This window comes from Lepisma saccharinum, chromosome 27 (genome assembly GCF_977018435.1).
Source record: "Lepisma saccharinum chromosome 27, izLepSacc3.1, whole genome shotgun sequence".
In the NCBI taxonomy this organism is placed as follows: domain Eukaryota; kingdom Metazoa; phylum Arthropoda; class Insecta; order Zygentoma; family Lepismatidae; genus Lepisma; species Lepisma saccharinum.
The window spans coordinates 36235276-36251094 of NC_139255.1; the positions used below are offsets into that span (position 1 = coordinate 36235276).

Genomic DNA, 15819 nt, shown 5'->3' on the forward strand with positions numbered 1-15819 from the left:
TGTATTAGTCACAAGGCAACATTGTCATCAGTACAAAAACAAAATACTGAAACAAAGCACCCTATGAACCTTCAAAGTAGTCTCCCAGATCATCCGCAACATGCTGCCATCGCCGTGAAACATGAGATGTCCCAACTCTCACCTGATGAGGTGGATAGTATTTGACACCTCCCACATCGTTGGCAGCGTGTTGTGGATGCTCTTGGGAACTACTTTTATGGTTCATAGGGTGCTATGTTAGCACCTAATTTGTTTTTGAACTGACAATGCTGCCTTGTGACTAATACACACATGTAAAACGATCTTTTTGGCACTTCCTCTGGCAAACATGACCTGCTTTGTTCAATTTCATAAAATGTCAACTTCCATTTGTATAATTCAATTTTTCGTGTGGGTCCTGCATTCTCACGAAAAAGAAAATAGTTGCCGCGACTTATGCCCCTGCCCTTGTAGTTAAAAGTCTCAGAAGATGGACAATAAATAATGAAGCATATTTTCAGCAACTAAGGTGTCAGACATGAAGTTCAACTTAATATTAATGTTAACTTGCATTATGAACTATTCCAATATACGTATATAACTGCTTTGAATTATAAGTTCTTGTAGACATATTTTTTCCATGCATGACTAGCAACACGTTTTATGAGAAATTATTGTATTCAAAGTAGAGTTGTGCTGACATAATGTACAAGGTTTAGAATCCTGATATCAGAGGATATGAAAAATTACTTGATATGATGTAACCATGATGCGATTAGCAAAACTGCATGTTACATTGCCATTGCTCAGAATGTACCTAACTTGCTCTCCTTTCTTTTTCCTATATTAATACAACACAAATGGTGCTTTTTTCCTTCAATGAGAGCAAGCAGAATATTAATAAATACTAATCAGTGCTCACAGTGAGGGAGGTTGCAGGTCATTCTCACCATGATAAAGGAAAAAAGGAAAATCCCCCCAGCTAACCCCAAGGCTCGACCAAATATTCCCCAGCTAATATTTTCCCTTACAAGTGCTGATACTAATGAACCTACATAGTGTGTGAATAGCAAAAGCATATCTTTATTGAATTTAGAAAAATCTCTTTACGTCACATGCTAGAACAATCATAGAAAAGTCTGACTTATCTTGCAGCCAGTTCTCTGGCTACAAGGCAAGTCGGATTTTACCACGAACCTTACTTATTTTTTACTTTGCCACCTGTTACTGGTAGATTTTGAACAATCTGTGTACATGTGAAGACTATCAAATAATATTTAAAATAGTCTTCTGAATGCATTACTGTAAATTGTTGACTTGTAATGATCATTCAAATATTATTAGGTTCTGTTGTCAATAAAACATGGACAAAAATCACAAATTTTATTTACTATTTGAAAAACATCAAGAGTACATTACAAGTTGCAGCATTTCATAAATTACTTGTTTCTATCATCAGACCCAGTGAAGTTAGAAGACACCAGAATTTAAAGTACATATTGTGCTGAATCAGAAACAAGATCGTGGATTGTTTATTTGTGTTAATAGTACAATCTGATTGGGCACAATTGCCACGTCCCGGAGAGGGTAGCACCAGTCTGCGTTAGGCCAGGGTAAAACATAAGATTCTCAGGGCAACTAAAACTGATTGATAACTTATTTTAGAAGGAGAAAGGAAACAAAGGAAACAACTTGTTTAACCTACTACGAAAGGTACAATGCACCCATACATTCTTGATTTTCATATTACATTAAATTTATATACACGATTGTATTTAAAGCTTTGTTTCTTGGTCACATATATCTTTATTAAACATATTTCATTTACTGGAAGGTTTCTTCTTCTTCCTTCTGGATATGTGATGGACTTCATCTATTTGGCTAACAAGTTTCTTCTTTCGTCTGCTAATAGGCTCCCTCTTCTTCTTTATGGATATGTGAAAGACGTCCTCCTCTTCTATATATATTGGTTAAGAGGCTTCTTGTTCTATCAATTGGTTAATAGACTTCTTGTATTAATTGGTTAGGCTTCTTCTTCTACTAGTCGATAGTCTTCTTCTTCTTCTACTAATCAATATACTTATTCTTCCATTCATTAGTAGATTTCTTCTATTAATCAATATACTTATTCTTCTATAAACTTCTTCTTCTATCGATGAAATCATATGCCTTTCATATATTTTTTCTTCTAGTAAATATATCTCTTATTTACCAAGGCACCAATATCCAAATTCCTTCATTTATTAAACATTGGATTGATTCCGGTATCTTCCCTGCTATGTTTCCCTTCTTTTTGGGCTTTATCAAAGATACATCAATAATTCGAATCAATATTGAATCAATATTTTGCTGCGCAATAGCCTAATACAAGCAGTAAAAGGGGTTAATCGAAGGGCACTGCCTGTCCCGTGCTCGACCTCGATCCGGGTCTGCAATAGATGTGCCACAACGGAAGTGCTTGGGGGCCGCCAATGAGTTGGCACCACACTGGGAAGAACAACCAAAAAGATTTAGTGGGAAAACTCCTTCCCACTAAGACGGTAGAGAAAAAAAATTGTAATCGCCTTTAAACTTCATTAATCTTTACATATAATCACATATGCTGCACGTGTCAATCATTTCCTTATCTTGCCTGTATCCATCTACATTGTTTATCTCAGTTCATAAATTTATGTAAGCACAATTAATTTCATTTCTCCCAAATGCTTTCATTCAATTTGCTTGTGCATTGTTACTATAATCTGCGATCCTAATATTTTTCCTACGCGTGCTGCCATCTATGATTCCTTATTTCAATCATTTGCCATAAGGTTTACATGTGCGGGTACGTAACACAATATGTAGTTCGAAGTACTAGTTTCTTTTAACCCCACTGGGCCTGACTATATGAATAAGTTTGTGAAAAGCGACCACTTGAAATAAAAAGGAAACAGCTGTTCATGTTTTTAAATAGTAAATAAAATGTATTCTGTAGTGCAAGGCATAATAGAGTAATTGTGCCACAATGTGAAGTGTACAAAACTCTATTTTCAGTAACTTTTTAGTGTAAAAATGATGAAAAATGAAAGTTTTATTACTGAAAATACCTATTTAACACAAGTTTGCCTAATTTTCCTAATTAAAAAAATTATTTTTAAAAAACCCCACATCCATTCTATCCTTATGCCAGAGGTTTTTGAAGTGCTTAGTATTTACACCTATTTCCTACAAAAGAGAAAAAATACATACATGAAAAACTATTCAAAATGTAACAAATTTCACACAGCTCCTGAAGCTAAAAAATGGCAGAAACCATGAAAAGTTATGTACATGAATGTTTCTGAAATATTTAATATTTTTTTTACCAAAAAAAAATCTGGGAATGAAAAATGTAAGAGTTTCACATACATAGCACATTTAAATACTCAAGGTATTACAACAATACAAGACAAAAAATATTATCCATAGAAACCATGAAATAAATACTTTATACAATGAACACGCACGAAAGCAGACAAATCACTTCAGGCATTACACTTAACACAAACACATTATGCACATAAAATACAACATATATAAAAGTTGATGAGAGCGATTCATGCAAAATCATTAACAAGGTGTAATTTGGGAATTCCTGTACCTCACACCATCTGATTCCAACCCCTTGTCAAGGCTTGCTCTCCATATACGAATCTCGGGAACCCGTTTCTTCTGATCCCTACGAAGAATAGTGACCTCAATTCTAACCCTACAAGCCCATTCATACATACAGTTAAGGCTCAAAATATGCCCTGTAAATGCTCAATTATCCAATGGCGCAAACCACACTCTTTCTTACACACACACACCTTTTCTCTCTCTCTCTCTCTCTCACACACACAAATAATCAAACCTCAGTGCAAAAACACAGACTTAATAAGTTAAGGTAAAATTCCACTTGCATATTGCACCATACCATGAAGGCACATTTCGAGGATGTGGAGGTAGGACCCCATACATTCTCGATATCAGCCATTTTGGAGGTGACGTGATCAGCGCCATGCTCTAGCTGCCTTGACTCCCCAGGTACCTGTTTATTTAAGGCTGGATTAACCCCAGAGCCGCTTTATGCAGGAATGCAAGGCTAGAAAAATTCCAACCTTAGATTACTTATCTCGGGAATTGAACCCAGGTCTCCTCAGCTCAGTCGTTAGGGCATCTGACTACAATGCGAGACACCTGGGATCGATTCCCGGCAGGGATCTTTTCCACCTGTTCAAGCGGCTCCGGCACCCACCCAGCATCGTATAAAGTGGTTACCTGGAGGAAACTCTGGGGGGTAAATGCAGCCAGGGGCGTGGTGCTGATCACATCACCCCCACCTTCAGCCGTGATCAAGAAAGTGTGGGGCTCTAACCCCACACTCCTATATGCCTTCATGGCATGCTGCAAAGCACATGGTAGCACTTTACCTTCTCGCCCCCCTTTTTTTTCTCTCCTTAGTGGTAGTCAGGTGCCATACCAACTAGACCACCACAGACATAATAACAATATGGTACTATTCTGCATCTTTAGGCTAATCATAACTATGTTGGGAAGTAAGATAAAATGAAGGGACACCCACGGCAGACTCAAAACTGGAACCCTTGTCAGTTACAACAAGAACTGGGGAATATAATGTTACTTTTAATAGAAGTATACAACTGAATCCTTGGTGCATGTTCCAGAACTGGTGTGTTCAACATTTTAAGTGGCACCTCTTTATTGAGATTTATCCTTCAACGTAGCATTGCTGCCTTGTAATCAGGAGGTCCAACGTTCTTTTTCTGTTAGGGGCATATTTTCAGCATTTTGGTCCTGATTAGCCTACTATCTTTTCAACAAAGTTTGCTAAACATTATGCTCAACATATACATTTGCCTTTTTAATTCCTGAGATAATAGGTCTTGTACAAGAGTCAAGCGGAGGTGTGGTGGGGATGGTTTGAAACTGACAAGGAAGATGTTATTGTCACATACACATACATCTTTTGGCATTTATAAGATGAGGACAAGAATGCAGACAATTGTGGAAAACTTTTCATGTGGAATTGTATAACATTAGCTATTATATAAAATAAAAACCATCTTGTTACTTGTATCATATTCTCTAGAATGTACAGGACACAACGTACATTCAAGCCAGGCAACTCAGTAAATTTTCTTTTTATAATTAGGTCCATCCATTTCTGCAGTATTTTACATTATTAACATAAACTCAGAAAAACTAAAACAATTAAATCTTGACACTACAGTGCATTAGCCAACAAAATGAAAATAAATTAAACGAATCTATGAGGGAGAGAAGCACTCACTAAACAAAACTTGCACATGCCTGTTGCAAAGAAACCAGTATGACTAGCTGCTTTATATTATTCTAACTTATGCAACTTAGGTAGCACAGATCATCTCCACACACCAAGCTGTGGACTCAGGTGCAATCTCAATGTCACCTCGATGTTCATTTTCATTTGCCCATTGTTGAAGTGCTGGATTCACATGCATAATTTATTTCTGAACTTTCTCCTTTGACCCATAGATATTGTACAACTGCATACTGTTCTCACATATACTCAAATAATATAATTGCAATGTTCAACTGACTCCACTCAACTAACCTTCACACATAGTGACCTCACATTTGTGCTGCTTTCCCACCCACTGGTGTTGCTATCCACCAACCAACAAAATATGCACACTAAATTTCAGTTTTCACACTGTGTGGATTTGTGACTTATACATTGACTTTTAATGGTAAATAAATTTCAAATGATCAATTGTACATGACATTAAAAAAGAATTCAGTTTATTCAACACTGTTCAAAATAAATGAACAGAAAAAAAACTACAAAAAGTTTTGTAGAGTTATCTTCCACCAAGCACTCAGGTAAAGAAAAAAAGTTCCTATTCTAATTCTAGCATGTTCAATAAACACTTCATGTTCCTTGACTTTTTCAGATTTTTCAATGTATTTTAAAAATTTCCCAACTTTTTCATAATTTCATTCAGCTAACTTTTTCACTCATACATCGATTTTCAAGACAATTTAATTCATATTTATTAACATTTCTTACCTTTTTCTCTAATGTGTTGATTTCCCCAACCTTTCCCACTCATATGTTGATTTCCCCAACTTTTCCCACTCATATGTTGATTTCCCCAACCTTTCCCACTCATATGTTGACTTCCCTGACCTTTCCCACTCATGTGTTCATTTCCCTTACTTTTCCCACTCATATTTTGATTTTCTGTGACTTTTCCAAGATCTGAAGAACCCTGATTTGAACATCCTACAGGGCACCCAGACTTTGGAAAAATTTCAGTCAGTATCAGTAATTAAATTACAAATTCTTCCAGATAGCAATACTACTGATATCAATTGACACCAATACATTAGTATCAGTACTCTCTCAGCCTCAAAGGATGATTGTGCAGATATTTTGCCAATAACAATGAGTGCTTTTCTCCATCAGAAACAATGCTACTAACTAATAGACCATCTTGTTCCTCACCTGCTCCTCTCCAGACACTGGTCCCCCTCATCATTCTCCACTTGTACGAGGCTGGAAGACACCCTGCTCTCATCTACATCAGGCCTAACAAAGCAAAGACTAGCTACGTGATTTATCAAAGCATATCGTTCACAGCCAATGCTGTACCAACATATACACCATACAGGTACACATGCATGTTACAAAATGGACAATTTATACACACAAACAAGTAATTATACATACATGTATCTTTCTAATGATCCTACAACCATCTCCAGATATCAACAGAAATTTAAATTAAACAAAATTACTGCTTAATCCTTTGTTACAGACAATTTACTTGAATTTTCATTGCTAGCTGGTTCTTGCAAGATAGTCATTATAAAATTTATGAAAATTTTATTTTACAGACATTACAAGTTCTTCCAAAAAGTATCAGCTGAAATATATATTAATGACGAACTTAATATGAAAATGTTTGTTCTCAAATGACTAATTGTATAACTCACAATATATCCTGTTACTCATTTTAGTGTATATTAACATTCTTCACAGTTAGAAGTAATTGCACACTTGCTACAACTTGTATGATGGAAGAATTGTTACTAATCTATATGAATAACACCAATTATCTGTACTGCTAACAAGCAGTTCATTCTTGCTGTTGCTTAAATTATTAGAATATTATAAGGATAAAGTATTATTCAATATTGATAATCTAGACTGAATAGTAAGTACATGAAATGTCTCGCAATGTTTTTTAAAAAAGAGCTTTTCATGAAAGGAACACTTGATTTTGTTCCAATCTATTTCAGTAATGTGAAACTGATTTAAATTAAAATTAAATGGATAATTTGTCTGTGGGTGTATTAAACACTTTTGTTTATAAAGAATGTAGCCAAACCTATAAAATTCTAACTTATAGAACCACAAATAAAAATAAATTAAGATTAGTAATTAACTTATATAGTTCAATGATTCTGTGTCAGGATGCACTTTCAGAAACCACAACAACAGTATATAGACAAAGTTTCAAACCCAAAGTTATACCAAAGGGTAATCATAAAATTATTGTATTTATGTGCAAGGCACAAGATGAAAATAAGTTCAGAAAGTAACAAAATATTTCTCTCTCAAAATGTACAGTATCTAGTACTTCTAGATGTGTCAACTACAGAAGGATGAACTGAACTTATCACTTAGTCTCTCAACTAACGTTCATAGAGAACTTCTTCACCCTTTGCCTCCCTACAAAATGTTTCTAAATTTATATGTAAATACAATCTTAATAAAAGGTATGATGCTCAGGGTTGCTACGATCCTTTGATTATAAAATTCCCAGACATTTCCAAGTTTTCCAGTCCAAAAATGAAAATTTTCCAGACATGTTTATCATCATAATTTTTGCTTTTGAATTTGTGTTTTTCAATTAAATATATAATCCGGTATTTATTATGAATATTCACTTTCACAACTTCTTCTCTTAGCAAATTTCATTCTACACACACAAGAACACGTGAACATTCAAAAAATAAAATGTAAAATTACAATTGGCATCAAATGTATTGGGTACTACAATCACGAGCATCTAGCCTTCAGGCTAAGACACACATTATTTCACCATAACAGATCTCCACAATATAAAAACAACAGAAAAAGTTCATAAACCATACACAATTTTTCATTTTCTGGCAGATTTATAGCGTTGTAGAAAATTCCTGCTTTTTTGCTTACATTTATAAGTATATCTGGACTGCAAGTTTTACTTTAATATTCTTTCTAATATCTAGTATTATAAAAGTGAAAATTTATTACAGAAATTCAAAGGAACCATAATTTTGCACAAGACTGAGAATCATAAGAACGAAGGAAACATGTTTCTAAACTGAATCTTTTTTTTGTGAGTGGAATCACAAGAACCGAATCCAGAAGTGGAAGTGAACTGCTTGTTCATTTTTGCAACTTTTTCTCTTGCATACTCCAAAATGCATGTAAATTCCAGACGATCTGTAAAATTCCCTGACATTTCCAGGTTTTTCATATGCAAACCTGATAATATTTGTTCTGTAAACATAACAAGAGAGAGCTTGCAAATATTTATGCACATCAAGGTGCAAAGTTTCTTTTCCATATTAATTTACAGAAGTAGCAATTAAGTATAAATATTATGGATGCGATAATATGAAATTTTACATGGGTAGAAATAAAGTAGCAATATTGATAACATGATATTGTATGAATCCAATACAAAGTTATAGAAGTTCTATTAAGAATTTGAATGGCTCATTCCCTTCCTGAATTATGGCATGTAACTACGTAGGTGACTGCAATGGATATTGAAAATGAAGATGTGTGCTTAGGCACTTACTTTACAAAACCAAGGTAAATGAATTATACTTTTAAAACAACAGAAATAATATCGGCATATTTTTGCACAAAGTTATAGGCTACATATGGAAATATCAGATCAGTAAAATTAATATTGAGTTGGGTGGTATTTGAAGGGGTAATGAAACAGGATAGCTCCCATCTGTTACCTCGATGGAAGGTAACATATGGGACATATTAATTGGTACTCTATCGGTATTGGCCGATATAGGCATATCGGTGTACAATTGTACCAATCTGATATATCTATATATATCTTACAATTTGGTATAATATTGTTGCCATTTCGTTATAGTTTTTATGGATATAAACATATAATTTCAATTCTGTACTTTTTAATAAATGTCTAAATATGCAGCTTATTCCGATTGTTTCATCTGGTAACACTCATTTATTAAGGAGGCAAATGAACCATTTGGAAGTTTATATCGGATTGGTAAAATATCAGTTATTGATATCAGTAAATTCCATATCGGTACTTCATCAATATCAAACAAATTTCATATCAGTCCATCCCCACTGTATATGCAGAACACATGCTTCAAGTAAAGAATTGCAAGACATCTGGAATATAACATGAAAACTCGATAGTTTTCCTGGTGCCTGCCTGATTTCTATTTCAGAAAGCACATTTATATCCATTGCAAATAACTGCCAGACACGACTATGGTCATAATCTGTTCTTCGTAGCGATACTCCATTTTAATCAACATTTAACAAGATACATTTGCCACAGAATGCACTACCAAAGGCAACTCTACTCGACATTCATCATGCATGCAACATTTCTGGCTCGGTGCTTGCTCTTACCCACCTCTTAGAAACTTGAAACTTCTGATCAGCAGGAAGCTGAGAGAAGTCATCGTCATTCAACTCTGCATCGTCGCTTGCTCTTTCAATGCGAATCTCCAACGGTTCCCTTGAACAGAAGTTGTGTACTACAGAGCAACTACTTTAACAAGACTACCAATACCAAGGAATATTAATTTAAAATAAGTCTGATTATAAAAACTACAGGGAAGTTCTGATATTACAAGCAACAATATCACCATGAGGGGGAAAACAATTAAGGTTTCATCAAATGCTAAAAACTATTAGGTTCCAAATTTATATGCACAATACATTACAAAAAACAACTAATTAATATAAAAAATGACCCCTTGCAATCAAACAATCATTTACATTGAACATTTATCCCCTCAACACTAAAACACCCCAGATGGTATGTTATGCACATGCTTCGAACCCATGTTAGTAAAGCAGTGATATTCTTCACAAGCAGGGAGGGTTAAGCAGTGCGGGTTGTTAATTTTACAGGCAACGAGATTCTAAGGTTATGTTCATGTAAGGTGTGTGTTGTGTTAATTGCTAAGGAAATACCTAGATTTTCTGGATGGAATTACTTCCTCAAGGGGCTGCCATACTTGAGAACGGCCACTCCTTGTTCCTGTCCTGAAATCACTCTTCACCTGAAAACACAAGTATTGCCTCAGATAATTTACAGCTACAGAAATACATTAATGTACATAAAAAAACCAAAAACATACAATATATGTAGACTACTGTTATTTCTCCTTTAGTTAAAATGGAATTGACAAATAATAAATTATAAAAGTTGCCCAAATGAAGTGAGACCTTTTTTCAGCATAGGAAAGTAAGGGAAATCAATACACAAGAGGGAAAGGTGAGGGAAATTAACACATGAGTGGGAAAAGACAAGAGAAATCAACACATGAGTGGAAAAAGACAAGAGAAATCAATACATGAGTGGGAAAAGACAAGATAAATCAACACATGAATGGGAAAAGACAGATAAATCAACACATGAATGGGAAAAGACAAAAATCAACACATGAGTGGGAAAAGACAGAGAAATCAACACATGAGTGGGAAAAGACAGAGAAATCAACACATGAGTGAGAAAAGACAGAGAAATCAACACATGAGTGGGGAAATACAGAGAAATTAACACATGAGTGGGGAAATACAGAGAAATCAACACATAACTGCCTTGTTGGTTCAAGCAAGTATCCCAGCATGTGTCTAGGTTGTGGATACCCAAGCAAAGAACATTCATGGCTGGCTGTGAAACCAGTCTTCAACGGCATTCCGGACCTCAGCATTATTAGTGAATCGGCAACCTTTTAGAGCTTTTTTAGTGGCCCAAAAATGTGAATGTTACAGGGCAGCAGCGGCACCAGGATTAATCATCTAGGGGTGCTGAGGGCATGTGGAATGAAATTTAGGGGGTGCGACATTGAAAATAAAGAAATCATGGAATATGCATGCATGTTTTAGTCTGTAATTCAAATATCAATTAACTTTTAGTGGTCATCTATACTAATATACTAATGAAACTGAAGGAAGAATACTAGCGACGCGCTTCATTTTTGCCTGATTTTAGCACGACGTTTGGAAATTTGAAAAGAACAGTTTGTTCAAGGGAGGCCAATGAAATATATGGATGACTGGAGGATTTTTTCCAGGGAGAGGCAAGGCAAGGCATTTTTCCATGGAGAGGGGTCGAGGTATATTCCCCCCTCTAATAGTGTTGTTTACTCTCTCTAAAAAAATCCTTCAGTTTCAAGTTTCTGCAACGCTCTTATAATAATTAACATAAATTACCACGACTCAAATGTACAATTTTAGATTGACATCCCTTGTTTTAACTCCACTTTATGCACCTATGGGCTAATCGGGACTGGATCTAGAGTTTAAAGCGAGATCCGAACCACTATATGCTTCCACCGGGTATCGAACACAGGATTCCTTGATTACAAGGCACAACCAGTTGAGGTACAAAATTCAGTTAGTAATCAAATGTCAAATACGTTGTTTAGGTGACAACTGCTGAATGTTCAGTTTGTGTGTGTTGGGTAAAAGAAAGAAATAACTACTATGCAACCTAAAGTTCTGCAATTTGAAAAAGAAAGTAACACAATAAATACAAAATTATATAGTCACTTTCATGTAATTATCAATTCAATTTTTTGGACTTAATTCACTTTTCTGAAAATGTTCCGTTGCTTTATTACACTCTTTTCATATGCATTTGCTTTAAATAATACGTAACCCACCTTCCGTTTAAGATGTTGTGGTATCAAGACAAAATGCTTAGTTAAATTATCTTGGGCCACACTGTGCTCAACAACGAACTGTAATATTTCTTTGCGAATTTTTGGCCTCTTTGTAACAATCGTTGAAAAAGTCTGAAATGGCACATTTACTAGAAAAAATAGAACAAATTAACAAGGAAACTACCGTCACGATACAACTCGCGTTAAAGACTTTCCCGAGAATGAGCTGATGATACTTGAAAGCAACAGAAATTTTTGTTCCAATGCGACTTGAAGAAAGAGGAAGAAGAAGTAGGCAAACATCAAAACCTTGTATCAACAGAGCAAAGGAAAACATACAACAAATGACACAGAGCTATACATTTATTGAAAAACACAAACAGACTACTAGAAACACAAGAAGAAACCATTTTTAACAACAATTCTGAAGAAATAATGACAAGGGCCGTTGATCTTTATAGAGTGCCAACGGTACAGGAAAATAAATGCAAAATCTCTTTGAGAGTAGGATCAATGCTTGCCTGTTATAAATAATAACAGTAGTGTCACTTAATATGACAACGACATGATATAATATGACACTGTAAAAGATAATGTTTTTGGTATAATATAGTTTCTGGATAGGGGGTGCTGAAGGGGGCATGGCATCGGCCCCATTGCAGGGCAACAGGTCAGAGCGTGATTGAAGACAGCAGAAGAGCTGCAGCAAATCTTGGTACACTCTTGCCACTGCACCATCTGAACACTGTACACCATGCCAGGCACTCATTCCAATACATATCTTTCACACAACAATAAATTTCAGCTCCACTAACATATCCTGCCTTCAAAAATTTAATAACCACTTGCTGGACCTGTTTGGATGAATCCATGTCATGACCGAAGGCAGGCAACTTGGTTCAGCATGTGTACACAGCGCACTAACACTTTCCAATGATAACAGCTTGCATCCTGACATACACTGCCATGTACTGGCGAAAATGCAAAACTTTGTGTAATTAAACAATGACCATAATCCAAGAGTCTCATTTTCACTTGAGCAACCATTACATAAGAATAACAATAATGGTGATTTTTATGATACATGGTGGCATTAAACATATACAAGGTGCATTTCAAAAGTAAGGGTTGATCATATACAAGGTGCATTTCAAAAGTAAGGGTTGATTGGTTATAAAATTTGACTGGCAAAGTGGTAGCATCACACTTGCATACTAGCTGCAAATTGGGCACATAGCAGCCATGTGTATGTTCACCAGTCTACTGCCCTTTACTTTTGTGTTAAAGTGTGTCATGACAACTACAATAATACACAAACTTGCAAGGTGTGAGGCCAACAGTAATGAGCGAAGAAAAAGTACAGCAATGGTGTCATGAGATTTGGGAAGACCATGCAGATATTCATGATCAAGAGAGGAGTGGCTAAGTGGTTTGTGTTAAAATCAACAATATTGTTGAGGATGTGAATGCAAAAGTGTGAGAAAATAGTCACTTTGCAATTAGTGCCCTTGCTTTAGGATTTCCAGCAGGAAATACGGTTTTCAAATTGTTACTAGCACATTGGAACTAACTAACTAACTAACTCTCTAGCCTCCTTAAACCCGAAGGTTCATGGCTGCAGCAACACAGGCCTTCCATCTGTTCCTATCTTGAGCAAGTTCTATATACTCTTTTCCATCCCTACCGATTTCCTTTAGGTCCATCTCAACGTTGTCCCTCCATCTTCGTCTTGGCCTTCCTACAGGTCTCTTACCATCTGGTTTCCCAACAAGAATCCTGTAAACTCCTCTTTCCTCTCCCATTCGTGCCACATGTCCTGCCCACCTAAGTCTTCTTGATTTAATTATTCTAATAATATCTGGACATGAGTACAAATTATGTAGTTCTAAATTATGTAACCTTCTCCACTCACCTGTCTCCTCATCCCTTTTAGGTCCAAAGATTTTCCTAAGGATTTTATTTTCAAATACTCTCAATTTATGTTCCTCTTTCAATGTAAGGGACCAAGTTTCACATCCATATAATACTACAGGCAAAATTACTGTTTTGTATATTTTAACTTTTAGTTTCTTAGATATTAAACGAGAAGACAAAAGTTTATGAAGAGAGAAGTAACATGCATTTCCTGAATTAAGCCTACTTTTTATTTCCTCTTTAATATAATTTTCATTTGTTAATATTACTCCTAAGTATTTGAATTTGGAAACTGGTTCAAACGAGTTGTTATCAATAATTAGATTTTGATTATTACCTAACACTTGGTTTCGGCCTGTAAGCATATATTTAGTTTTCTCTTTGTTAACTTCCAAACCTATCTCTTTAGCAGTTTTGAAAAATATTTTAGCATTATTCTTAATTGTATTCACATCATCCCCCAGTAAGTCTACATCATCTGCATATGCTAACAACTGAGTCACACCATTTAATTTTAGTCCTTCGTTAGTTTCTTTTACCTTCCTTACAGCATATTCTAAGGCAAAATTAAAGAGCAATGGAGATAATGCATCTCCTTGTTTTAACCCATCATGAATTGTAAATTTGTCAGACATATTATTACCCACACGAATTTTACTTTCTGTTTCACTGGTGCATATTTTTATCATACTAACAAGCTTCTTAGGTATTCCAAACTCTACTAATATATTATATAATTTATCTCTTTTGACCGAATCATATGCTTTTTTGAAATCAATGAATAGCTGATGGACATTTTGATTATATTCCCACTTTTTTTCAAGTGTCTGTCTGATGTGAAAAATTTGATCTGTAGTTGATCTGTTACGTTTAAATCCACATTGATAATCACCTATAATTTCATTAGCATATGGGGTTAGTCTTGTTAAAATAATGTTAGACAATATTTTGTATGTTGTTGAGAGTATAGAAATTCCACGGTAATTATTGCAGTTCATTTTATCACCTTTTTTAAACACAGGAACAATTATGGATTCTTTCCACTGTTGAGGGATTTCTTCTTTATTCCATATTAAACAAATTAATTTATGAATTTGACATATTAATGAATTTCCACCATATTTAATTAACTCAGCTGGTATTAAATCAATGCCAGGTGCTTTGTTATTCTTTAGCCTTTTAATAGCATCTTTAACTTCCGTCAAGTTAGGTTCTGGAACTAAAGGTTCTGCTGTGTGGACTTCACTTACTTCTGATTTATCTCCTACATGGACATTTAAAAGGTCATTAAAGTAGTTCTTCCATCTATTTAGAATATCGCATGGGTCAGATAGAAAATCACCGTCTTTATCTTTTATCAAGTTTACTTTAGGTTGCCACCCCTTTCTAAATTCATTTACACCTTTATATAAATCTCTGATATTTTTATTTTTGCTGTTTGTTTCAATTTCGTCAATTTTGCTTTTCAAGTAATCTCTTTTTTTACTTCTAAACGTGCGGTTAACTTCTCGCTTTATTCTATTATAATTGCTTAGATTTGTATCATCCGAGTTATTTAACCATCTAAGTCTAGCCTGATTTCTTATTTCTATTAGATTATGACATTCATTATCAAACCATGGCTTACTTTTTCTTGGTTTATGGTATCCTATACTTTCTTTAGCTGCTGATTCTATTGCATTACGTATGTGCTCCCAATTCTTATTTACGTCTGTTTCATTTATATTTTCATCATCATTTAAATCCTGCAAAACATCAAATCTATTTGACAGTTTAATTTGGTAATCTTTCTTAATTCTTTCATCAACAAACTTTCCTGTATCAAATTTTATAACTTTTAGATTTTGTTGCTTATGATTTATCACTGAGAGTCTTTGTCTTAATTTAGCAATTACTAAATAATGGTCACTGGCACAGTCAGCACCTCTATGTGTACGAACGTCAATTATACTAGTATGCCTTCTCTTATCA

At 34.9% G+C, this 15819-nt stretch overlaps 1 protein-coding gene across 6 annotated transcripts in view; it reads right to left on the bottom strand.

Annotated features, from left to right (window-relative positions):
• The window catches only part of Piezo (piezo type mechanosensitive ion channel component), a 289087-nt gene that overhangs the window by 53352 nt on the left and 219916 nt on the right, over positions 1-15819 (bottom strand). For 4 of the 6 annotated variants that reach the window (XM_083113418.1, XM_083113417.1, XM_083113421.1 and 1 more), the window contains 3 exons: positions 10238-10326; positions 9672-9776; positions 6488-6571 (listed from right to left, as the gene is read on the bottom strand). In XM_083113418.1, the coding sequence (XP_082969544.1) occupies positions 6488-6571; positions 9672-9776; positions 10238-10326 (278 nt within the window). The remainder of the gene's footprint in view (positions 1-6487; positions 6572-9671; positions 9777-10237; positions 10327-15819) is intronic. The other 2 variants (XM_083113420.1, XM_083113422.1) reach the window with 2 other exon arrangements.